This window comes from Sesamum indicum, linkage group LG7, assembly GCF_026168435.1.
Source record: "Sesamum indicum cultivar Baizhima isolate 11 linkage group LG7, ASM2616843v1, whole genome shotgun sequence".
Classification (NCBI taxonomy): Eukaryota; Viridiplantae; Streptophyta; class Magnoliopsida; order Lamiales; family Pedaliaceae; genus Sesamum; species Sesamum indicum.
In genome coordinates, this window is record NC_142663.1 from 9,839,591 (window position 1) to 9,864,713 (window position 25,123).

Consider the following 25,123-nt stretch of genomic DNA (forward strand, 5'->3'; position numbering starts at 1 on the left):
CCTAAGTGACTAGATGAAAATTGAAAATTTTCCAAAAATTAAAGAAAACTAAGACCTATCCTATAAAATTCGACCCAATATATGAATTGATCTCTAGTTTAATTGATCTAAGCTAAATTGAATTAAATTAATATTTATTCATTGAGTTAAGTAGTTTTTATTTAAAATTCTTTTTTTTTTAAATAAAATTTGAAATTTTAAATCATTCCTTTTATGAATCATAACTTGAAACTTGAGGACAACGAATTAAATTAAAAAAATGAGAAATTAGTTATTACGATATATCAAATATACTACTTTTCGCCTTTCATTTTAAGGGAACAACTTATCATGTGGAACTAAAATATTTATTTATTTAAAATTTGTATTTATTTTGCTCTACTTTTGGAATAGTTATTTTTTTATTATTAAATGTTCACACGTCGGAATTAATTTATTTATTTTTTGGTGGATAGTAATTCACAACAAAAGATTTCCCCCATTCCCATGGATTTTTTCGACGGATTTTGTATAAAACCGTTGCAAAACTGATTTGCCATGAAAAGTTATAGTGGAAAGTTTTCCATAGCTATAAATAGTAATGCTATAGTGCAACAGTTGGCTTGATCTAAGTAACAGGGGCAACAAGATAGTTTGTTTTGACTGCTAAAATGCCCAGAGAGGATGGAAGATCAACTGGAGACGTATAAATAGCTGAACGAAAGACATATGGTCACGTTGATTTGCTCGACGTTGTTGATCAGTTAGATACCGTAATGGTGATCTCCTCCCCCGACTCTCCACTTTGATAACGGAGGTGTTTCTGAATTCATCCAAGTATTCGACATGAAGGCATGCCTGTCACCCTTAATCACATCAGCAGAGGCATATGATTCGAGCTCGTCTTTCTCTTCTGGAGTCAAGTTCACAAACAATGCTCCTATATTCTGGTCTAGATTCTCGATCTTCGTGGTACCAGGTATGGGGCAAACATCGTCTCCTTGAGCAAGGACCCAACTTAATGCTAGTTGTGCAGGACTGCATCCCTTTCTTGTTGCCATTTCACATATGCATTCGTATATTTTCTTGTTCTGCTCAAGGTTTTCCGGCTTAAATCTTGGGAACCTCTATGAAAAATCAAAAAGTATATCAGAACGAAGCGAAATATGCTTAAAATCCAGTGCGCAATATCCTTGCCTGGTTAAATGCCGCAAGCCCCCATGTGAAAGTAATAATAGAGAAAAAACCCTCTTAAAGAAAGGAGAAAGCAACAGAAGTTTCTGAACTTTTAAAAAAGAAGCTTATTGTCTCCCTCGTGTAGGAGCCTCGTTGCCCTTTCTTAAAAGTTTACGGTCGTACTGCTATTCTGTGCCTTTAGCGTCTTCACCAGCTATGTAAATTGCAATCAAAACCATAGCAAATGACAAAAGGAAAATGTATGCCAACATTCAAGAAGCTGGAACCAATAGAATTCTCCACTCTACTACTTAGCATGAGTGTAGCTAATATATGACTTCTATTGTAACTAAACAGAAAAAGACTAAGCTCGACTCATTGGGGTTTCTTTCCAAATTATCAGAACTGGCATTGGCATATTGGAGGTCCACTTGTTCATTTCGATGTTTCAGTATAAGAACTGAAATAATGAACGATAGTGGTACGAACACGATATCATGAACCAGTTATATTATTTTTTGGATGATCATAAATGAATGTGAATATGTATAAGTGAACAGATCAGACTCTATAGATGTGCTATCACTGAGTTGCAAGCGAGCCAGACTTAGTGGTCATCGCATATCCAGTGCCAATTTATGTCCAATAATGTTGCACTATTTATCTTTTACAGACACACGAAAGTAACATCTGATGTTCTGGAAAAGTGCAGACAAGCTGAAACTACGCAATTTTGAGTTCCTAACAATTCAAAATTGTTACCACATTTAACTACAATATAATTGCGTTCAAAGAATCCTTCGGAAGCGACTACTATAGTCCAGTGAATATTTGAACCCCATATCATAGAATATAACGCTAACACAAACGGAAAACATGATGAAACTGATAATACTAATCAAGCATGTGGTTAGTGTCAAGAGCAACAACCTTGCGAAAGTCGCTGTCAGACAAATTCTGAATGAAGCTGGGACCTGCTGCAAGGAAACCACGTCCGAGGGGACTGTATGGTACAATTCCTATCCCGAGCTCTCTGGATGATACTACACTAATAAGAACATTGTTCCTTTATTTTCTAACAGTGACAAATGAAGAACAGAATGCACCTGCAAGTAGGAACTATTTCTTCTTCCAAGTCTCTTGACCACAAGGACCACTCGGTTTCCACAGCCGTCAATGGGTAAATAGCATGAGCCCTTCTGATCGTTGAAGCAGACGCCTCCGACAAGCCTACGTGTTTGATTTTCCCTTCTTCAACCAGTTTCTTGAGCTGTCCCATCTTCCAGAAGGAAGCAATACATCATGACTTAAGGAAGCACGATCAAAGCACATTTTTCAAAATATTCTACAAGATGTTTAGAAGCTTTCAAGAAGTAACAAATAGTTTGTTAATATTTTTTAAAGAAATCGTGTCTATAACATCAAGAAATAAGACGTTAGGAGCTTATAATTAAACTCTTAAAGAGAACTTAATGTTAAGATCTTAATAAGATGTTAGCAGTGCATTTTATTCATACACTTATAAACGTATTTTGAACTAAAAATGTAATATGTTATAAGCTCTAAAAATATTTTATAAGATGTATAAATTTATAAGATCTTAAGTTCAGCGAAGCACCCTCTTAGCCGTAAGTGATAACCAAATGACCTAAAGTATTAGAAACACAAAGAACACCAAGATTTCGGTGAAAGACATACAGTAATTTCGATAGGCACTTGAGTATCAATCCGATGAACGTAATAGAGATCGATGCAGTCAGTGTCCAGACGCTTCAAGCTGGCCTCACAAGCAAACTTCACATACTCGGGGTCGCCCCGAATATCCAGTGCATCGTCCTTCAAACGTACACCAAACTTGGTAGCTAACTGCACTTTTTCCCTCATCCCTCCTTTGAAAGCCTACATCAAATGCTGAAGTTAATTTCTGATACTGTGCATGAAGTTATCCATCTATATTTATTCTAGGTTTAAATATATTTTTCCTGTAATATGGTATTTTGGTATTTTTTATCCTTTATCTTTCTAAAATTAGAAAAGAGTTCTGTAACTTTGCGATATTTCGCAATTTGGGTTTTTTCGGTGCCGAAGTTTGCAAAAGTCGTCGGAATAAATCATATGCGCCTCACGCGGTTCATTTAAATTGAGGGCTTTTGCTCCAATTCATGTTTATTCCGGCAACTTTCGTAAAATCCGACATGGAAAAGACCAGAAAATATTGTGAAATGTAAAAAAATTAATATGACTTTTTTACAACCTCTAGAAAGATAAATGATAAAAATGCCAAAATTACGAGGGGCACATGATATATTCTGACAACTTTTGTAAAATCAGGTACTGGAAGGACCAAAATCGCGAAATATTAAAAAGTTATAAGACTATTTTGCAACCTTAAAAAGATAAAGGATAAAAATGTGAAAGTGCTAAAATTACAGAATCAAAAATATATTTAAGCCATTATTCTATTACAAAGACACAATTTTTCCTTGAATTTTTCTCTGGATCATAATATCCTTCTAATATTACAACTATTTTTAAGGATAAAGAGTTGTTATTATTATTATTATTATTATTATTATTATTATTATTATTATTATTAATCATCTTAAATTTTTAATCAATTTTAAAATTATTAAATATCTAATGTATTTTGTTGATACATTTTGTGATACATGTATATGGATAATGTTTTTTATGCTTATAAATTATATATGCTAAACATTTATTACGCATATGGACATTAATTAGTTTCTTTTGCTTGAATTCAATTAAAAAAAATTATATTCAGTTTAGTTAATGTAAAATATAATTTTAGAATTAAAATTATTTTTGAGATTATAAATCAAAGTATCAAAATGATTAGTCGTATTACTTTAAATGACTTAACTTGAATAAATAAATGATATGATTGACTTTCTATTATTGATTGGATAAAACAAAAACATTATAAAAATATAATTAATGTAAATATGTTATGATATAGTTGTATATAATAAAGTAATCCAATAAAAAAAGGGGGTACATCTTTTGTTTTTTTAATTATTTTTGTCATTATTTTTCGAAAAAATCTTTGAGCTTGTTCGAACTCGATTTGTTAAATTTAACAGACTAAACTTGAACAAAACTTTTTATTTGATAAATTTTTTAACTGGATCCGAACTTGATTCGATTAGTATATACTTAAAATTTGCAAATTACTCAAGTTCAATTGAATTTTGATCCCATTATAGCTCATTTAAGCTCGACTAGATCAATAATCAAATAAAAGTCGAATATAATTTTTAAAGTTCCATAATAATCAAATAAGTTTGAACAATAATGTGTTCGGATCGACTCGAATTATTTACAGTCCTAGTTGCAATTAGATCCAACAAAATTTAATAAATATAATTAGTCCTTTAACTTAAGAGCTAATTACACTCCAGTCCCATGAGGTTTGGAATAATGATTCTCTGTGGTTTGAAAAATTACATCTTGTACCTTAAAGTTTGCTTTCATATAACAAATAAGTCCCTCTCGTAGTTTAATTATCTGAATTTGTTGATATTAACAAAATATCGGACAAAAATCTATATTTATCTTCGAAGTTAAATAAATCTTTGTATGATCAAATACCCTTATATCTCTTCACACGTTAACGCATGTATGAAGTTATACTTTCACCGTTATAAGAGTAGTTTAGCCAGAAAAAATTATTTGACCTACAATAAGTTAATAATAAGTCAATTGAGGTTAAATATCAATTTTCATTCAATTTTTTTGTTTAATAACAATAAGTTTATTAAATTTTGACTAATGGGAGAACCTATTTATTATACGGATATAAATTTTAAAAACACTAAATATAATCTTTAAAATTATAAAAAATTTACGTATAATTATATCAAATTTCATAAGAAATTATTACAATATATTCCCGATCCCAAAGAAGAGATGTAGCAAGATATAAAAGACAACCAAAAAGGGGAAGTGAAGCGGCAACTCACTTTGCCCAGAAGTATCTCGTTGGTGTGGGGACCGTAGAAATCTGAAGTGTCAAAGAAGGTGACCCCAGAATCGACAGCGTGGTGAAGTAGCTTAATCATCTCGAAGTCGGGCTTGGGCGGGCCGTATGTCGCCGACATCCCCACGCAGCCCAGCCCGATTTTCGACACCTCCAGTCCTAGCATCCCAAGCTTCAGCCTCGGCAGGTCCACCGCCACCGTAGCCGCCATCGCCATCGCTGTTGCCGCCATCCCTTCTGTTCCCGGCCGAGTTTGATTCCCCCCTGTGCTCTATACATCTTGGTCCAAGGCGCAGCTTTATAGGGACGGAAATTCAACATGATATCATGCATTATGCAGATGTTGATAGGGTGTTCTTGCCTATGGCGGCGATGACGATAGGCTGGATGCCCGACAGCCGAGACTACTTCTAGAAATTATTTAAATTGCGACACATGCGATCACTCTGTTTGGATTCATATTTTTGTATTTTTCGACATAAAATAAAACATATTTAATATTTATTTTTATGTTTTCACACCTTATCTGGATATTTTTTTATGTTTCAACTTTCTGTATATATAATATATATATATATATATATATAATATAAAAGAGACATAATTTGATAATAAAAAATAATTTTTGCCTTTTAAAAATACAACATTAAATATATAATATTTATATATAAAAATATATATAAAAGAGATATAATTTGAAAAATAAAAAGTAATTTTTGTCTCCTGAATTCCAAAACTTAAACCTACACAACTTATTTTAAAATATTTTAAACTACCTCAAAACACAAATTCAAATATACCACTTATCTTCAACACACACTTACTTATTTCTATCTTTCTCTCTATCTTCAAATCGCAAAACAAAACACTCAAAACACAAATCCAAATATTACGAATAGTATTTTCTTTCTGTTCTCCAAATATTACGAATAGTATTCTCTTTCTGTTCTCCGTTCTGAGTGGATTGATTATTATTATTATTATTATTATTATTATTTTTAGAGGATGGGTTGATTATTTAAAAATTGTGAATACTAATAATAAGGGTACATTATTTGGAGTATGGCATGGTTATGGATATTTTTCAGTGATAGGAGAAATTATGTATATGCATTCAAATGAAAAATAATTATCTAATTTCATTTGAATTATCTAACTTTCTAGATGTTGAGGTGAAAATTAGCACTTCACCTTATAAATATATAATTTTTTAGGATTGGTAAAATAATAATTTATAGGGCATACTCCATAAAAAAAATATTATAAAAAGCTTTTAAAAAATGCATAAAATTATAATTTATAATTCGAGCTTTTAGGTAGTTTGTCACAAAATTAAATGAAAACCTAAAAAATGCTAATTAAATAGGCTTGTTGTTAAACAAACGTTAAAATTATGAGTATATGTAATTTATCAAACGATGAGATATTTTTAATTATATCAAATCTCAATGGAGGTGATTTTAATTTACCATAATAGTCATCATCATCATCATCATTATTATTGTTATTATTATTATTATTATTATTATTATTATTATTATAGTACGGATAAATAATATTGACACTCTCTGACATAATGTGTGTCACGCTCCAAAAGTAAGACCTTTACTTTAGGCCCTACTATTGGAACACGACCTAAATGAAACCATAACTACAATAAGCTCATGAAAAATAATTGTTTAAAGGCCACTCAGATAACATATCCTAAAAATTTACCGTCTTTCCCTACTACCTCAATCTCCTTCCTAGGTCTGCTAGGCCTCGGTTTGTTCAAGATAACATTTGTATTTAGAGGAGGAAATACAAAATACGTAAGCAAAAATTTAGTGAGGTCATAACTAGGTGTATGTCAAAAAAATATATAGTCATAGCAGAAAATTTAATAAAAATAGTTGAACACATCACATTGAATGCCAACAACAACGATCAAGCCTTTGAAGATCATATCATACAAGAACTGAATCACATGATCACCACCTTATATCTCCAGAAAGACCGTTTACTACCTTATTTTCCATGCAGGGAGCGACCTAACCACTGCATGAAACTGGCCGTTCCTAAGTATATGGTGGCCCCAATCATACACAGATAACCTCTAGGTTGCCCATGGAAGGACACCAAGTAGGAATAGAATAATGAAACCTCTACTGACAGCCTAATGCAACCACAACATACTCTACAAACCGTCCAATCCCTGTCCCATTGATTGCTTTGCGAGAACCACTTGACCAAATTCATAAACCCAATCGAACAATCATATGAAAAATAGATCATCTAAAGATCGGATGCATAGTAAATATTACAACAAACTGAACAATATCAAGATATAAAAATGGGACCTCTTTGATACATAAGAATTCCAGAAATAGCTTCCTACGGAAGTTCATAACAAATACCAAAATTCCACATAATCAATATAATAATCATGTTGTAAACTTAGCTCGATAGAGTTTCGAAGGATATTAAAATTCAAATAGATAACCCAATATTATATTCATCTTTGTTTACCAATGCACACTTTCAAGAAATATTTTACTCAAATTTGTCGCAAGAAAGACCACTTTTAGTACTTATATGTACTCATACATGATACACACATATTCCTCCAATTTTGCATAGCCAATATAATTTAAAATGACAATCATCATAAGCTCCGTGTTGCTAGTCCATGTTCATGTCGATGTAATTCGAATTAGTTATTAATTAATAGATTAATTAAAGGAAGCCATCAATTTTCTATTATTATAGCATTTAATTAAATACCTCCAGATCTAATTAAGTATCTGTTTAATATATTCAATTAAATTGAATAAATCAATTATAAGACCAACTAAATTTTAAATTCAGTAATTTAATTTAATTGACTATAACATCCTTAGTTGAAGTAGAAGATTTAACCAATCATTAATATATAAATCATAAATTTATTAAATTTCTTGATTAAACATTACATCAGGTAGAAATTATATTTAATAAATTCACTAGTCAAATAACATAACATATAAATTAATCAATCAAATAACATAATATATAAATTAATTAATATTTTAAAAAGCAAAGACGTCAATTACCTTGATGTGTATAAAAATGGGTTGACCTAAAGAGGTTAAAGCAGCCCAAAAAGAATAAAGAAATGCAAGGCCGATGGTACCCCTCAAGGGGCCCAGTTCAGGAGAAGGCCCATAAGGCCTAAGAGTCACCCAAAAATAGATTGGCCAAAAGAAATTCAACCAGTTCAAATCCAAGAGGACCCTGATCTAAGAAGGTATCACAGACTCACAAGAAGACTTAGAGACCTGAAGTCCTCCAACCAAAATCAAAGGTTCTCCACATGCTGCCCATGGGGGATCTAGGGGGATTCAACATTATCCAACAATTCTGAGATCATGCTCCTCTATATTTTATACTTTCTCCAACAACTTTATAGTTGCTTATAAATAGAGAGCTCTTTCAGTGGGAGGACATGATCAGAAAGAGACGATCAAACGGACTCGTTCACACGTTCATATGTTTTGATATATGTTTTACACTTTGAGCCTACCTAATACAATTTTTTCACCTTTTTGCTACCATATTAGTTTAAATGAGCATTGTAATTTCGTATTTAGATAGAGCTTTGATTCTGCATCAATCTCTCTTTTATAACAAAATCGAGCAATAACACTCATTTCTTAACTCATTTAACCGTTTTTACCTCTTACAACACGGTAATATGCATACATATATTGAAAGCACCAATATTAAAATTGCTAAAGTATGATCTCTTATACTACTAATTAAGTTATTTGTCGGTATTACTTACCTTGCTGAGGTAGGACGCGAAGAGAGCCATAGCTCTAGAACGAGGCAGGTTATCCACGCAACTCCTATCTAGCAGAGTATGAACACACACCCCCTCCCCCAAGGAAATCCGTTGCCAGGTTGTTCTCACCCTCGTCCAATAACCTTCTGTCAAAGCCCAATTGGGGATGTATTTCCACTTTGTCGCTCTTCACCAGGGAAAGGAGTTCATGCTCGAGTAACAGGATGTGGAGCCAGAGGCATTTGGAAACCAGATTGACCCTTAGCCCACTTGAGAGGAGAGAGCAGCGAATCAGTAGTGAGTTTCCCTTGGGATCGCCAGCTGTAGTAGAGCTTGCTGGGGTAGAAGAAAGACTCTTCAATAGGGTGTGATCCGGCTCGTTTGTGCGATCACGTCCTGCGACCGTGATCTTCCCACGTCACCTCCTCGAATCTCATAACCTGAGGATAAGACAAAAAAGCTAGTCGGTTTCGTCCCGACGATGGTACTCCGATGCCTAAGTCAGTTGAGGTCGAAGGAAAAGTTGGCGATCTATATTTGTGAATAACATGGTAGAATATGAAGTACCTTTCCCTTCTGCAGACAGGAGTATTTATAGGGGAGATCCTGGGTTCCACCACTTGACATGTGTTGCTTCTATGTCATTCATGCAATGACTAAACATCTTCTCAGAGTGACACCTATCCGGGTCAATAGGCTGGTCGGACCCGAGAGTAATCCTGACCCGTTTAACATGGCTTTTAACCCATAAGCGACCACCTTTGCAACCTTACTAATTTGCGACCAACATCTGAGGACCACGCGACCTTATTATATAATTTTGCGACCTCAATATTTCAGTGAAATCCCCATCAAGGTGCGCGTGGCAGAGGAGTCGGTAGCTGGATCTCTTTCCCCCTACTTCCCATTGGTAGCCCGATCTTGCCACAGCTTTTGAAACATTTTAGTTGCCAACATAGGTACACACAACAAAATAAACTTATACTCTCTATCATTAAAAATCTCTTCTAGACAAAAACTGGGTGGGCCGCAAGGGCTATACAAGCAGCAGGGATCATCTCGGCCTCTTTAGGGCCCATGCTGTAATGACGGAGGATAGCAGAATAGGCGAATTTCTGGTGGTCATAGGGACAAGCATTTAGACGGGCCAACAGGTTTTGAAAAGCAGCAGATTTATTCCTAGTAGAGTATTTGGGTCCCTTGGAGAATTTAGTTATCCAGATAGGGAGAATTTCCAGCACAAGGGAAAATAAATAAAAAAATTAATGGTGCTTCCATTTTTTTATAGTGTTAGAATAGGTAATAAAAATTACCGATTAGATTGGTTGTTTGTAGCCTATATAGCAATTTCTTTTCATTGTAATGTTGAGTAAAATGAATAAAGGTTCATATATGGCCATCTTTGTTAAATTACTTTATAAAATGTTATAATTGCATGTCATGGAGAAAGCCCTCGTCAACAACCAATAATGAAGTTAGGTTGCACATATGAGATCGACTTTTAAGACTTGGTCTGAAATATTCCAAGTTTAGAACTCCAAAAAAAAACTTCGAGGGTTTTATTGAGATTTGTACTAACGAATATGATGAATGTCACGTTTTATGGACAACTGACATGTGATGTCTATATATTATTAGTGGATGGATGATAAAGAAATATCAAGTCGACTGAACTGACTCGCGAGGACTTGTCACATAAAAGTCCAAGTAGCATGATCGATATGACTTGAACTCCTCAATTATGATAGTACGATAATTAGACTCAAATCTTGAGGATCCACAATAGACTACTGCATTGTATTTTGATCTTGACAAAAGATGATTGTGTTTCTACGTGGTCGCTATAAGTTATATTCCGCTGTAGTCGAATCATTTCAAGTGGCTAGTAAATTTCAAAATAGGATCCGTCCCGATTATTTATTTTATCATTAACCATTATTTTCAAACATCATAAATACTAGCATCTCTAATGCCTAAGATAGTCCTCTAAATAAAGAAATTGTTTTTATCTTAGCCCATATGATATAGTATTACGTCCTGATTCTCGAAAGAGGTAAACAACTAATATTTCAATCGTGGATCACGTGTCTTCACCCCCGCAAGATCTAGTTATAAAGAAAAGAAAACATCCGCTTTCAGAAAAAAAGAAAAATAACATCCTAGTTTATTTTTTATTAATTTCCCCACAAATCTCTTTTCCCTTCATGACCAAACATCTTATTACAGTTTGTTGAAATGCAACTCTTCTGGAATCGTATCACCCAAAAATGGCCAAGTCCACCACTCTTTGCCCTTGTCCTCCAACCCTCCGCAAACAAACCCTGACGCTTCCCTGCACACTACACACGTGTAAGCAACCAAGAAAATCAGCTCCTCACTCTGCTGCAATCCGGGCAGCTCAGGACAACAGCGGGAGCCCTCCAAGACTAATAGACATCATACGAATCATGCCCGAAACGTCCAAAGATTACTTCAAGAAACCATCGCGGAGGGTTCTGTTCGGAGGCATATCCTTACTCGGCGGGTTTTATATTGCGCAAACAGTGTCTCTTTCGTTTGGAGCTTTGGGCGTAAATGATGTGATTTCTGCAGTTCTTTGTGTGCTGATGACTGAATACGCTACAAGGTTTTACTACACCCGGCAGAAGGTCTCTTTTCCTGCTGCACTTCTCAACATTTTCAAGCTAGGATTTACGTATGGCCTCTTTCTAGATGCGTTTAAACTTGCTAGTTAAGAGTTGGATCTACCCAATTTCTTACTGGGAATTTTCTACTTACTTTTTGGTCAATCTCTCTTTTCCACTGAAAAATTATACTTTTAATCCCACATGATAGAGAATAGTGTACTTTTAGCTCCACAATTTATAGACTTAGCACATTTAATTTCTTAAATTGAAAAATTGTAGTATTTGGGACAAAAAATGCCACAACTTTTTTCTTATAAGACCAAATATGCCATAGTTTTTAAAACTTATGAAATAAAAAATACTGAAACTTTTTATCGGAGACTAAATGTGCTAAATTGTGGGATAAAAAAGTGCAACGCTCTCGATTATGTGTTTGAAAAGTCCATTTTGTGAATTCAAAAGAGTGGGTTTTGCTTCGGATCAAAAAGGGGTTTGGCTGAGCTTTTTTAAAATATTTATATTAAATTATATATATATATATATATATCTTATAAGATGTTAAATTTTATGTTTGGGTCGATAAAATAAAATTATGGGACTTTACAAAATATTAGTAATGATAAATTTATAATTAATTTTAAAAATATTATTAAATTAAATTTTAGAAATAAATTATAAGGAGAAAGTAATTATCCCTTATTTTTATTTATAGCATCTAATTACTAAACTAAAGTTTTATTAAGAAAAGTGGAAAATATTTGGTAGGTAGAATTTGTAGTCATTTTTACTTAAATGATGAGATATATAAGATGCCACGTCTTGGTTTGGTTGTAACACAATGGCCAATGGGAATTAGTGAATACAAACTTCAAAATAATTAAATAGGCCAAGTTGTACCTATGGGGCTATGTGCTACCATTTGATAAACCAAAGGGATAACTAAATTTACATTTCTTAACTTGTCGTCTATTCAGATAAATTATATTTATTTATTACATAATTATATATATATATATATGTTTTTTTTTTAAAAGCGTCAACGTTATTATATAAATTATGCTCATTATTTAAAAAAATCAATATATATTTATAAAAAATGTCATCATTACACAAACAACTCTATGTTTTTTATTATTGCGGATGATTTCTGTAATTATGCAAATAATATGAGTGATTTGTGTGTAAACCATAGTTTAAAGAATATAAATGTAATTATACATAAGCAAAATACTGGAGGAAGTGTTTTTTGAGGTAAGAGCGATGAACTATTATTAATTGAAATAAATCAACTACAAGTGCAATCATTCTTGTTATAGTATTATCTAACAAAGACAATTACAATAATTATATCCTAATATTTATAAATATATAAATTTATTGCAGATTGTGAATATATATTAATCTCAACTATAAATTTTTTTTTATGTATTTCGATTGCATCATTTCAGTATAATTTTTAAATTGTTCAGTATGAATTTTTTTTTTTAGTATATTTTACTAATTATATTACTACTAAACTAATTAGTAGTTTATATTTCTAATAATAAATCAAAATTTCATATTATATTTTGGTATATTTATAACATAGTATACATTATGCAATCTATTTTATTACTTATAAATTTATGTAAAAATTTAGTGATTCAATCTCATGATTTAATATAATAATAATAATAATAAAATAATAAAATAAAAAAATTATCAAGCTCAAGTTCGAGCTTGAGCTCTAGTTCATCATGTAAGAGTCGAGCTTGAGCCATCCTATTGCAAACGAGTTCAAGTTTGAGTTCATCAAAAAAAGTTGAGCTTGACTTGTTTACACTCCTAAGAGATATAGTGTATTACACGCACTCTTATATGAATATTTATGATTTTTAGAATAAAATATCATTTAACATATAAATATACATGATAATATTTATATACATAATATATAATTTTATAATTTAACCCACCCCCCACCGCCAGAGACCCGCCCACCTCCATCGCCCTCCCCTCCTATGCTAGTCCACCTCCCCTTCAGCTTCCCCTTCAGGTTGCGCGCCGCCACCCGCCCTTTCCCTCCATCGTTGCCTCCCCCCCCCCCCCTTTCCCCGTGCCATGTATATTATAATTAGTATATATATTATATAATTTTAATTATATATTATATAAATATAACATGCACTTTCAATTTAAATTAAATAAAATCTAAATTATTGGACCTATTAGTTAAATTTTGGCCTTTTTTATATTCAAATCAGATCCAACAATTTTAAGTAAAGATATAAATATAATTTTATATTAAAATAATAAAAAAATAAAAACATGTCCCGTGAAACCTACAAAAACACGTGAAGGGTCTTTCTGCTCCACTTTTAAAAATACAAGAGGGTAGAAATCGTTGTTATTCTTTTTCACAAAATAAATAAATTGCTTATTTCATATATCAATGGGCTAAACTACATTTCGCCTCTTGGTTCAAGCATGCCAACTATTACTCCTTTATTTAACTAATTTTCCACGTACCGAAGTTAAAATTCTTAAAACATGAAAATATTCTCATTCTCGTAACCTTGTTCATAACCAACTACTACTATGCATATTCGGAAATATTCTTTAAAAAAATACGCTTACACCTTCTCCGAAAACTCTTCATTCACACTTGACCCCGTTCGTTACGGTATTATTGGTGTGATGAAAAATACTACTGTTATCAAGAAAATGTGTAATTTTTAATTTCACCCCTTATTTAAATAATCCCATGTAATAATTTTGTATTTATAAGAAAAAAAATATAATAATTTAACCTCACTTTATATGTACATGCTACGTTTATTTCCTTACAAATACAAAAATATACATGAAAATATAAAGTGAATGACAAAATTAAAAATTTATATAATATTTTTTTATTGACATCAGCATTTTTCATCCGAACCCTAATGGAATAGGTTCATGTGTGAACAAAATATTTTTAGAGGGGATATAAGTATATTTTTAAAAATTTTAGGGGAAAAATATAATTTCATATTCTTATAAGGATCTAAATGTAATTAATTATAAATACTATATACTTCTCTCTTAATAAAATAAAATAAAAAATGGTATTGGACATGTGGTTGATGGCTCTAAGTTTGGAGCACCCAGGGGTGATGCAATCATTGCTCCTAGACTTTTCCTCAACAAGTTGCATCCACTTTTAAAATCCCGCAACCCCTCCTCTCTTCCTTTCTTTAATTTACCCTTTCATCCATTCTCAGCTCTCCTTCCAACACCCATTACCCAGAAAGAGAATGAATATGTTCCCATCCTCCACATCCTCTTCATCTCAAAGCTCCATGGACCCCACCGGCAGCTCCGGCGGCGGAGGCGGCAGCCTCATGCGCTACCCCTCCGCCCCCGGCTCCCTCCTCTCCACCGCCGTCGACTCAGTCATCGGAGCCACCCGGGAATTCCCCCCCCAACCTCACCTCGCCCCACCCACTTTCTTCTCTAATTCCGAAGCTTCTGAACCCACACACAAACCCAACATCATTCACAACCTCTCAAGACCCAACAATGAGCCCGACCCACCTAAAACAGTCGGTTTGCAGCGGTCTTATGGGTTCTCCGGCGGAGGCGGCGCTTCTTCTTCTTCTTTGGTTCGGCACAGCAGTTCACCCGCTGGATTTCTTAATCAATTAGCTACTGCTGCTGGTGATAACGGTACGTTGTGGTTCTTTTGTTTCCCATGCCAGAGTTTATAACGTTGACATTCTTGTTAGCTCATCATACGACGACGTTCTGCGTATTCTCTAACTCGATGTTGGTAGCTTTGCATCCATCCAATGAGAGTTGCGCCTATGCATGTCTTTGTTTATTTCATTTACTTATTTATTTATTTCTTCCCTTTTTTTTAAAAAAAAATCTATACACTTTTAATAATTAAAGATGAAATGTTTTTATTAAATCTTCTATAACACTTTCGTATCGTAAATTTGTATTGTAAAAATGCACAATTGATTTGTATTTTTTTCTAAATTAAAAAAAATAATCAGCTTAATTTATTATTTAAAAGTGAGCCGCCAGCAATATATACATCAGTGTGTAATATAAAAGTATGATAGAAAATCATTTATTAAATTTGATATTTTAATTTTTTACAATTAATAAGTTACTGACAATTTATTTAATTTTCATGTTTTCCCCTCTCTATCATTATGAATTATTTAATATCTTCTTACTTATTTTTATCATAAAGTATTATTATTTTCTCTATTATATTTTGAAATTTTGTGTTCATCTTCCTCTATTCCTACACAAATTAATTAAATAAATACCACTATAAAAAAATTACTATTAGCTACAATATTAATTATGACTAATTATGGCTAAAATTCATAAATAATAATTATTATTAATCATAATTAAATAATATTAATTTTTTTCCATTATGATAAAATTATTTATCACAGCCGATAACCATGGTAAAATCAGTTGTCATGCCTAAATGTTTTAGTAACTCTTGCAGGGACCACGGCTAATAACGAGTGTATGATCGTAATCAATGACTATTTACTATAATTATTTATTATTATTTATAGTAATTAACTATGATTGACTATTATATTTCTTATAGTATATATACGTATAACAAAAATCTTAATTATTATTTGTAATTTTTAAATAATTTACACACGCATCGAATGTGTGTCACATTATGAGGATAAGTAAATAATTAGGCATTGATTAGAAATATGAGCTGCATTAGGACTTGGAATAGGCAATTCACATGCCACCAATAAGTACCATTATTATTTCCTCCAAAAAAATAAAATAAATAAGTACCATTATTATTAATATTATTTTCAATTTTTGGACACTTTATTTGTTCTTGCCACTTGACCTAGCTACACAAATATGAATAATTATTATATACACTGTCAACATTTCTCTGTTTAGAGACTGAGTCAATACATGCACCTGACTCCTTCAAAATAACTATTAGAAACAAGGGCAAATTATATTTATATCCCTGAAGTTAGATCAAATTATACGGACACCTCTCTATTTTATAGAATTATAGCTACATTTCTTAAGAGGTATTAGTGTAATATTTTTTATGGGGTATTTATGTAATTTTTTACAACTCTGAAGTTAAATCAAATTATACGGACACCTCTGTATTTTTATAGAATTATAGCTCCATTTCTTAAGAGGTATTTGTGTAATTTTTTACAACTTTGAAGTTAGATCAAATTATACGAACACCTCTGTATTTGATAGAATTATAGCTACATTTCTTAAGAGGTGTTAGTGTAATATTTTTCAGGGGGTATTTGTGTAATTTTTTACAACTCTGAAGTTAGATCAAATTATACGAACACCTCTGTATTTGATAGAATTATAGCTACACTTCTTAAGAGGTGTTAGTGTAATATTTTTCAGGGGGTATTTGTGTAATTTTTTCATCTGAATAGAAGGTGTAGTTGTAGTTACAATTATAATTTCATTGGTTGTAGCTTTAATTTTGTAAAGCACATGGAGTGTTTGTGTATTTTGGCCTAACCTCTTAAAAAAACAAGGTTTTTTTTAAAAATAAAAATAGCAAAATGGCCCCTAAATATTTTAAAAATCTTAGTTTAGTTAAATCTGGATTTATTATATGACAATTGTAATATACTTATTATTTGATTGGTGTAGAGCTCAGGAAAAGTGATCAGTTACGTGGAAATATATTATACTTATTATATAATTATTTTAATTCGACCAAACTATATTTGAATTAAAAATTTTCTATTTTGTATTTATTAGCTATTAAATATCATAATTAATTAGTGTTGCTAGAAATTTATTCATTGAAAAATAAAAAGAACTCCTATGTTAAGTTCCAATGATAATATCTTTATTATTTTTGTGATTATTCCTATTATAATAATTAAATATTAAGTTAGGACTGAGTTGGCATATTCGGAAGACAATAGGGCTATTTGTGTAAATTCAACTCCAACAAGTAGTGTGTGTATATATATATAGTTGGTGGGAATTGTATAATACAAGTTGGGTGATGGGGCGCACCACGACATTGACCTAAGTTGGGACGCCATTTTGCTTGTTTCACTCTACGTGACATGGAAGTGAAACCAACCAATGAATGCGCGCGTCTCCTCAACGTGCGCGCCCCCGGTTTTCCCATCAAACCGCTTTTTTCTTTCTTTTGTATAAATCTGTATTATTTATTAAGGTTTCACGTTCAACTTTTTTTATTTTATTTTATTTTCATAAAAACACTCATAATTTTTGTTACTACTAAATTTTCAATTTTTACCATAATTTATTCTCACCATAAAAGTAAGAGTTATTGCAATCGTTCCTGCAATTAATCAGCTTCATCAATTATTCTATTTTATTTAAATAAATAAAAAATTAAATTACGTACACATATTAAATAAGATTATTAATGCACTAGTATATTTATTAACCCCCACTCCCTCAGTCTTTCTATATATATATATATATTGACTCAATTAGAAAAGTCAAAGTTTCGATATATCTCCTTTGGTTCGAGGAATTATTTTGGATTTAATATTGGGTGAAGGGTTTTCTTATATATATATATACAACTAGACACTGTAGTGTTGTGTGCGTATAATAAATATTTTTTTTTATATTTTTAAAAAAATTTAAATAAAAATAAAATATATTAATTGAACAATTAAATCGATATGAAATTTGTGAATATCTTATCAGTTAAACGGCAGTTTTTAGATCACAAAAATGTAGTAATTTGTATTAAAATCGTCTCATGCCCTAATTTATTATAAATATTTAATATTAATTATGGATATATTTATTATTATAATTAAAAGTAGGATATTTAGGAGCCAAACCTAAAATTGAAACTCACGTGAAGTCACAAATCACAAGCATGTGGAAATCAGAAAAAGATAATGGAAAAATAGGGAAGTAGTAATTTACGAAATTGCCCTTGACAAGTGGGGGGTGTGCGGAGGAGAATTGTAGTTTTTATATACCATGGGGGGTGGGCAGATCCATTGACCCGACAGAACCTCGGGCCTCACGTGCCCACCACGTGCGTCCACAATTTAATGACTTGTATATTAACTAGCAGTACGCGCTAGCCCGATGTTTTCAGACCCTTACCACCTACATATAATATGTAATTATTTATTTATTTATAGTATAGGGATAATTGTACATTCTATTTCTGAGATTTGATATAATTATATAAATATTTTTTATAATTTAAAAAATTATATTAATATACTCGATTTTTTTTTAATTTAATAGATAGGTTCATTCGATAGTCAAGATTTACTAAATTTGTTGATACTAACAAAAGAAAACTAAATGAAAATTAATATTTATCTTTGATTGACTTATTACTGGTCAAGTAATTTTTTTTCTTACTAAACTACCCCTATAGTAAAGATATACCTTCTCACATGCATTAACATTTGAAGATGTATAAGGATAATTTAGTCGTGAAAAATTTATTTGACCTGCAATAAATCATTAATAAGTTAATTGGGGGTAAATATAAATTTTTATCCGAATTTTTTATTAATTTCAAATAAATTATTTTTTAAATGAAAGTGAACGTCAGGGGTACTAATATAATTTTTGAAATCATAGGGGGTCTATATAGGTTTATTTATTTTATTATTATCAAAAAAATAAAAAAATAATTAAAATAATATATATATAACACAAATATATCAAATCATGGATAGTGGCAAAGAAAAACTTTTTTTTAGAAAAGTGAGTGTAATCATTCCTTATATATTTAATTTGTTAAACATTAACTTTTTATTTTACATATGTCCATATTTATTTTTCTATAGTAATAATAGCATATATATGAGCATTATTAGTTAATTGTTTTCTTTGGAAAACAATTTTCCTTTCTACTACTATCAAAATCTCGGGCAAGCATAAAATTTTAATTTATGCACTGTTTTATTATTTTATTCTTGATGTAAAATTATGGGTTTTTTTATTCACTTGTCAAAATTAAATCTTTTATTTTGAATTTTCGAGTTAATCTATGGATTAATAGCATTTTACCCCCAGTAAAAATGATAAATGGATAAAAGATCCCTATATACTTTTCACTTTTCACCCACTATGTAGGAATGTTTTTTCTGTGGAAAAATCAATAATTTTTGGAGGGTCGTCATAAAAATACATTTTTGCGAAGAATATAAGGATTTCAAATTTAAAAAAATCACAGCATGTAAATACTATTAATCACGATCAGAGAAATTAACGTGAAAACTTAAATTTTAGATCATAGTTAATCGACATTTACATGATTTTAGCTATGATTAAAGTCTGTATTATGATTTTAGTTATGGCAAACATTTGCTATGGTTTTCAAATATGATCAAAATTTTGGCCCCTGCCTATTCAAAATAGATATTGCGAAACAATGAATATTTACTCACTATCAAAAAAATATAATATTAGTGACAAGATATCAAACAACAATATAAATAATATATTGAGTTACAACAAATTTTGATTTTGTCACTATATAAATATTAGTGACAAGAATTGTGTATAAAGTTATTACCGTAGATAATTAATGATACATTTATAGTGACAACACAAATATAGTGGCGAGAAGTGATTATTATCATTATGTTATCACTATACATGTGTCATTAATTATTTCTAGTGGCAATTTAATGCACAATATTTTGTTACAAATTCTTGCTAATTACAATTTTTACAAAATAATTATTACTATTAAAACTTTGAAATTTAAATATTGTGACAAAATAAAAATTATTGTTACTAAATATATAATTAGTGATAATATTAAAATTTTCATTAATTTTCTTTTGCTGCTAATTTTTTTATTTTCTTGTAGTGACTATCCATCATGATTTTTTGTTTAATTGTTAGCTATGGTAATTAGCGATGACCAAAAAAAAAAAAAATCATATTTCCAACTTACATTTCATTGAACTTAAATCCACATAATTTAAATTATTTATACATTTAAGTTACTTCCTATATTATATCATGAAAAATTATTAGTTTTTTTTTTCAAGTCAAGAAAAATCTTATTAAAACCCATATCTCATGAATTCCATTGTTTGCCTAATATGATATGTTTAGCACAAAACTACCATTCATGCAAGTAACAACAAATATTCTTTTTTACTATGGTTAATTATTATGATTAAAGGAAAAAAATTCTGGGGAATACTAATTAGCCGCAACTGTACAATGACTATTAGTCGTTGTTTTTGCAAGAGAGACCAAAACATTTGCTATAGTTAGAAATTGAGGCAAATATTTTGGCCATAAGTAAAACCATAGTCAATGTTGATTAACCGTAGTCAAAACTTAAGTTTTCGTATCGATTTTATCTGACCGTGATAGATAACAGAAGTTGTTTTGGCAATTGGCACCCACATTCATGTCAAGAATTTCCAAGATTTGTTGTTTCCTTTGTAAGATATGTGAAACTTCTAAGCAAAAATAGCAGGGTTTTCGATTACAAGAGGGATAGGGAGCAGCTATAATTCTAAGGGGATGACTGATAATGGTAGTGGAATATCAAGGTTGAACTCTCAGCTCAGCTTCACTCGGCCGAAGGAAGCGCTTTCTCGGATCTCTGAAGAAACTGAGAATGTGGGCGATGGCGTTAGTACGGATAACGCCCAACGAAAATCTACTCATTCTTATGCAACTGCTGGTGGCTTTACAATGTGGGACGACACCAATCCTCTAACGTTTTCTGTCGCCCCACCCAAACGAGCTAAGACTATCACTAACGACGTTGACGACATAGAATCTCAGGTATTTCTAGAGTCTTGATTGTCTTAGTTGTAGAAACATTTTCTTTTTTTTTTTTTCTTTTTTTCACGTGGAAAGACCTAATCCTTGAATAGTCAATGATCAAAAGAGGAAGCTGAGAGTTGTTATGTATTAACAGTGATGCATGAACACGGACACGACATGACACAAATGCATGAAAGTTAAAATTACCCGTATTTGTTAGTTGCTCTACTCCCTTATGATCCTACTTTTATCAGTTTCAATTTGGGTTGCCGCAAGGAGCGCTAGAGATGGCCTCGATGGATAAGTTACTACACATTCCACAGGATTCGGTTCCATGCAAAATACGTGCCAAGCGTGGTTGCGCGACCCATCCTCGTAGCATTGCAGAGAGGGTACGACTTATGTTTTTTCCTCTCTTCATTGTCATACTCAATCTCTTATTTTGCCTTTTCGGGTGGAAGTGTATGCTTACCACTCGCAGAATTACTGCAATAAAAGATTATATCAATGATAAAATATTAAATAATAATTTTGAAATTATCACTAAAGACATAAATTAAGTGGTAATAATTTTAGTCTTATTATGATATAATTATTAATAGTGACAAGAATATGGATGAAATTAATCGACGAAAAAGCTATAAGCAATTAATAACATATGTGCAGTGACATAATTATATATATTATATTCGTAGCGTCACTATACATGTATTACTAACTGTGTATGATGATAATTTTTACGCATAAATTTGTCACTAATTATTGCTAATGACAACTATTATACAAACATAGATATTACTAAAACTATGAAAACTATACTGACCAAATAAAATTTTTGTCAATGCAAATATATAATTAGTGATAACAATGGTTTTCCACAAAAGCGAAGATAATAAGTACTGCATTAGTCCATTAAATGATGATCAAGTACATTTATATCAATTTGTTTGAAAATTGTACTTTACGTCTCATAACTTATTTTGGTTCTATTGTTGATGGGAATTTTGAAGACACACCACAACTTTAAAAAACTTTCACTTCTGTTCTTCTACCAACTTCCATTAGAAAATTGATGGAAAAGACATCAAAGTCACATGGTCGTTTCCTCCATTCCAAAAAGATAACGGTCGACCACGTGACTTGCATGTGGTTTTTTTCATCAGTTTTCTAACATAAGTTAGCAGAGGGACCAAAAATGCAGACTATTTTCTAGAACTCCATGAGCAATTAACGGGACTGAAAATGTACTAGATCTAAATTATGGAGCGAAAAATGCAATTCCTCCTCAATCTCTCCATCTAAGTTTGAGTATGATAAGTGAAAATCTTATATGGTGCATGGATTCTACATCTTACTGGTGATACTTTCCCCCTGGCCATGAAGGAGAGAAGGACGCGAATCAGCGGAAAGCTAAAGAAGTTGCAGGATCTTGTTCCAAACATGGATAAGGTAATATATATATTCATACTCACTTTGTTCTCAATTAGGATCTCATTGCCTTCAAGGGGAATAAAAACATTCAAGTAAGCTTGCAGACAATTGTGGAGGCCATAATTCTTGTTGCATCTTCAATTCCAAGGTAAAATGCTTTTTTAGTCTCATAAAACAAGAGCAGAATTTGTTTTGGTACCACAACTTTGTTAGGTGTCGCTTTTAGTCCCTATAAAACTCATAATCACGTATTTTTAGTCCAAAAAAGTCACGTATGTTGTGGTTTTAGGACTAAAAAGCCATTGTAATTTTGGGACTAAAAAGGCCCAAAATCTCATTTTCTGGGACCAAAAAAACATGATTTTGTAATTTATGGGACTAACAGCGTCACCTGTCATAGTTGTGGTACCAAAAAAAATTCTTCCCTTATTTTATGGGACTAAAAAATTATTTTGCCCTTCAATTCCGTTTTACATATATAAAGCACATGTGTAAAATCTTTCTTAAGATAAATTAATGACGCAATGTTTATCAACACATGTAGTGTTTATTATATGTTAAATAAAATAGAAGATACAACAAGAACTGCTCTAGTAAATCGAGTCTGCTATACGTCTAGTTGAGGTGTGGTGAATATCTTATGAGAACATATGGTTGCAGCAAACTAGCTATGCTGACATGCTGGATTTGGCAGTACAACACATAAGAAGCCTTCAAAATCAGGTTCAGGTGAGTGAACAGACGTCCTTTCCCCTAATTTGTAGATTCTAGCTAATAATAGCAATTGTCGTTGTTGCGTTGTTGCTGATAATTGTATATCTTTCATTTTTTTCCTTCATTTTCATTCGATCTGTTAATGTTCGTGTAACTATATTGCTTTTTCTTTCTAGACAAGATATCAATGCAAGAGAGATTTCCGGTTTTCATGCATTATTTGGATTAATCACACTTTTATGTCCTGTGGAAGTACTAATATGAACAAAAATCTACCTAAACAAAAAACAACGGCTACGCAGTCTTTGTACTTTTAAAAAGAAGCTCACTATCGTCTGCCGTGGGGTTTCTTTGCCCTTTGGTTAAAACTTCAGGGGGTCACTCTGCCGTTTCTTTTTTTTTTTCCCCTCTTTTATTTTCACAGGTGCCCTCTTGCATTTAACCCTCCATTACATCATTTTGAGCTCTTGATTAGCATAGTTAAAATTCAAGAATTGCCCTCAATTCGTCATCTTAATAAAGTGATAAGAGGAATGAAGTTCTTGCCTACATAATTCTTTAGAATTTATGATATCTTCACAACGGCATGTTTCTTTTATGTTTTTTATGTTCTATATATAAATTATATTCTACAGTGGAAGTGGAACTTGATATTGATCTCTACACATGCACCATAATGTTTTTCTGTGTGGGAGTGTAGAGTCTGTCCCAACATTATATCGAAGAATAAATTTATAATTTTACAGTGATTTACTGCCGCTCTATTATAAATAGTTAACAGGTGACCTTTTATCATAATTCACCCTAAACTATCCTAGTGGAAACCCGTTCTGAGCAACCGTGCACGTAAAACAATTTTCCGGACCATGTCTTTCGTTACTTTCGTTTCATATTTTCCGCATGCATTCACAATCTGACTAAACTCACCTAACGTCCTGGTCTTTCTATTATTTCAGAAGCTCAACGAAGAACTCGATTGTTGCACGTGTGGATGCAAGAAAACAACGGGCTAGCAGAAGATCGACCGGTCGAACAACTGTTGTTAAAGCAAAGAACACACATGGTAGGGGTCTTAGTTTCAGTGAAAACAGGCTATGCAAAGGCTGAGCATAGCCCAGATTTGTATATAAAGAAGCAACTTATCCAGACAGACTGCGTTGTTGCTTCTAAATTTTGGGCACAGGATGTGTATATTTCTATTTTGTTGTTCCAGAGAAGAAATTGGCGTTTTGCACCCTCAAAATTTGAACCCCTTTCTCCTAATTTGCACTCTTAAATTGGAAAAAGAAATGGCATTTGCATTCTTCTGACATCATGTCCTCAGCAAATTTCACACTTGAGCTATTTCATGCTCACTTCTTTTTTGTAGAAAGATCTAGCTCTACAATTTTCCTAGCTGAGAGTAGGTAACTATATGGACAAGTTTAGTTTTTTTATTTTTTGAATGGAGTGCTCGTAATTCATTGCCCAATATTTATGTGGTTTGAAAAATTCTTCTACGCTTATAGTTTTTCAAATTCAATTTCGACTAAGATAATTTTGAGTAAATTACGAAAAAAGCTCACTCTTTATTATTTATACCATAGACGCCATAAAATATTTTAAAATTATAGTTTT

At 31.7% G+C, this 25,123-nt stretch overlaps 2 protein-coding genes across 4 annotated transcripts; one reads left to right on the forward strand and one right to left on the reverse strand.

Annotated features, from left to right (window-relative positions):
- Window positions 1–545: 545 nt before the first annotated feature.
- Window positions 546–9,529, reverse strand: LOC105166483 (putative aldo-keto reductase 2). Of its 2 annotated transcripts, XM_088882702.1 has the most exons (6): window positions 8,958–9,529; window positions 5,139–5,565; window positions 2,854–3,054; window positions 2,262–2,434; window positions 2,086–2,188; window positions 546–1,106 (listed from the first exon to the last, which is right to left on the reverse strand). In XM_088882702.1, exons 2-6 carry the CDS (start codon window positions 5,385–5,387, stop codon window positions 744–746), a joined length of 1,089 nt encoding a protein of 362 aa, XP_088738828.1. In that variant the 5' UTR covers window positions 5,388–5,565; window positions 8,958–9,529; the 3' UTR covers window positions 546–743. The 2 variants fall into 2 exon arrangements, with proteins under 2 accessions (XP_088738828.1, XP_011084158.1); XM_011085856.3 differs by having other exon boundaries at window positions 5,139–9,529.
- Window positions 9,530–14,768: 5,239 nt separating this feature from the next.
- Window positions 14,769–24,769, forward strand: LOC105166484 (transcription factor bHLH128). 2 transcript variants are annotated; one of them, XM_020695563.2, is made up of 7 exons: window positions 14,769–15,271; window positions 21,066–21,379; window positions 21,616–21,753; window positions 22,745–22,810; window positions 22,897–22,940; window positions 23,453–23,521; window positions 24,463–24,769. In XM_020695563.2, exons 1-6 carry the CDS (start codon window positions 14,860–14,862, stop codon window positions 23,496–23,498), a joined length of 1,020 nt encoding a protein of 339 aa, XP_020551222.2. In that variant the 5' UTR covers window positions 14,769–14,859; the 3' UTR covers window positions 23,499–23,521; window positions 24,463–24,769. The 2 variants fall into 2 exon arrangements, with proteins under 2 accessions (XP_020551222.2, XP_011084160.2); XM_011085858.3 differs by lacking the exon at window positions 22,897–22,940 and having other exon boundaries at window positions 14,774–15,271.
- The last annotated feature ends 354 nt before the right edge of the window (window positions 24,770–25,123 follow it).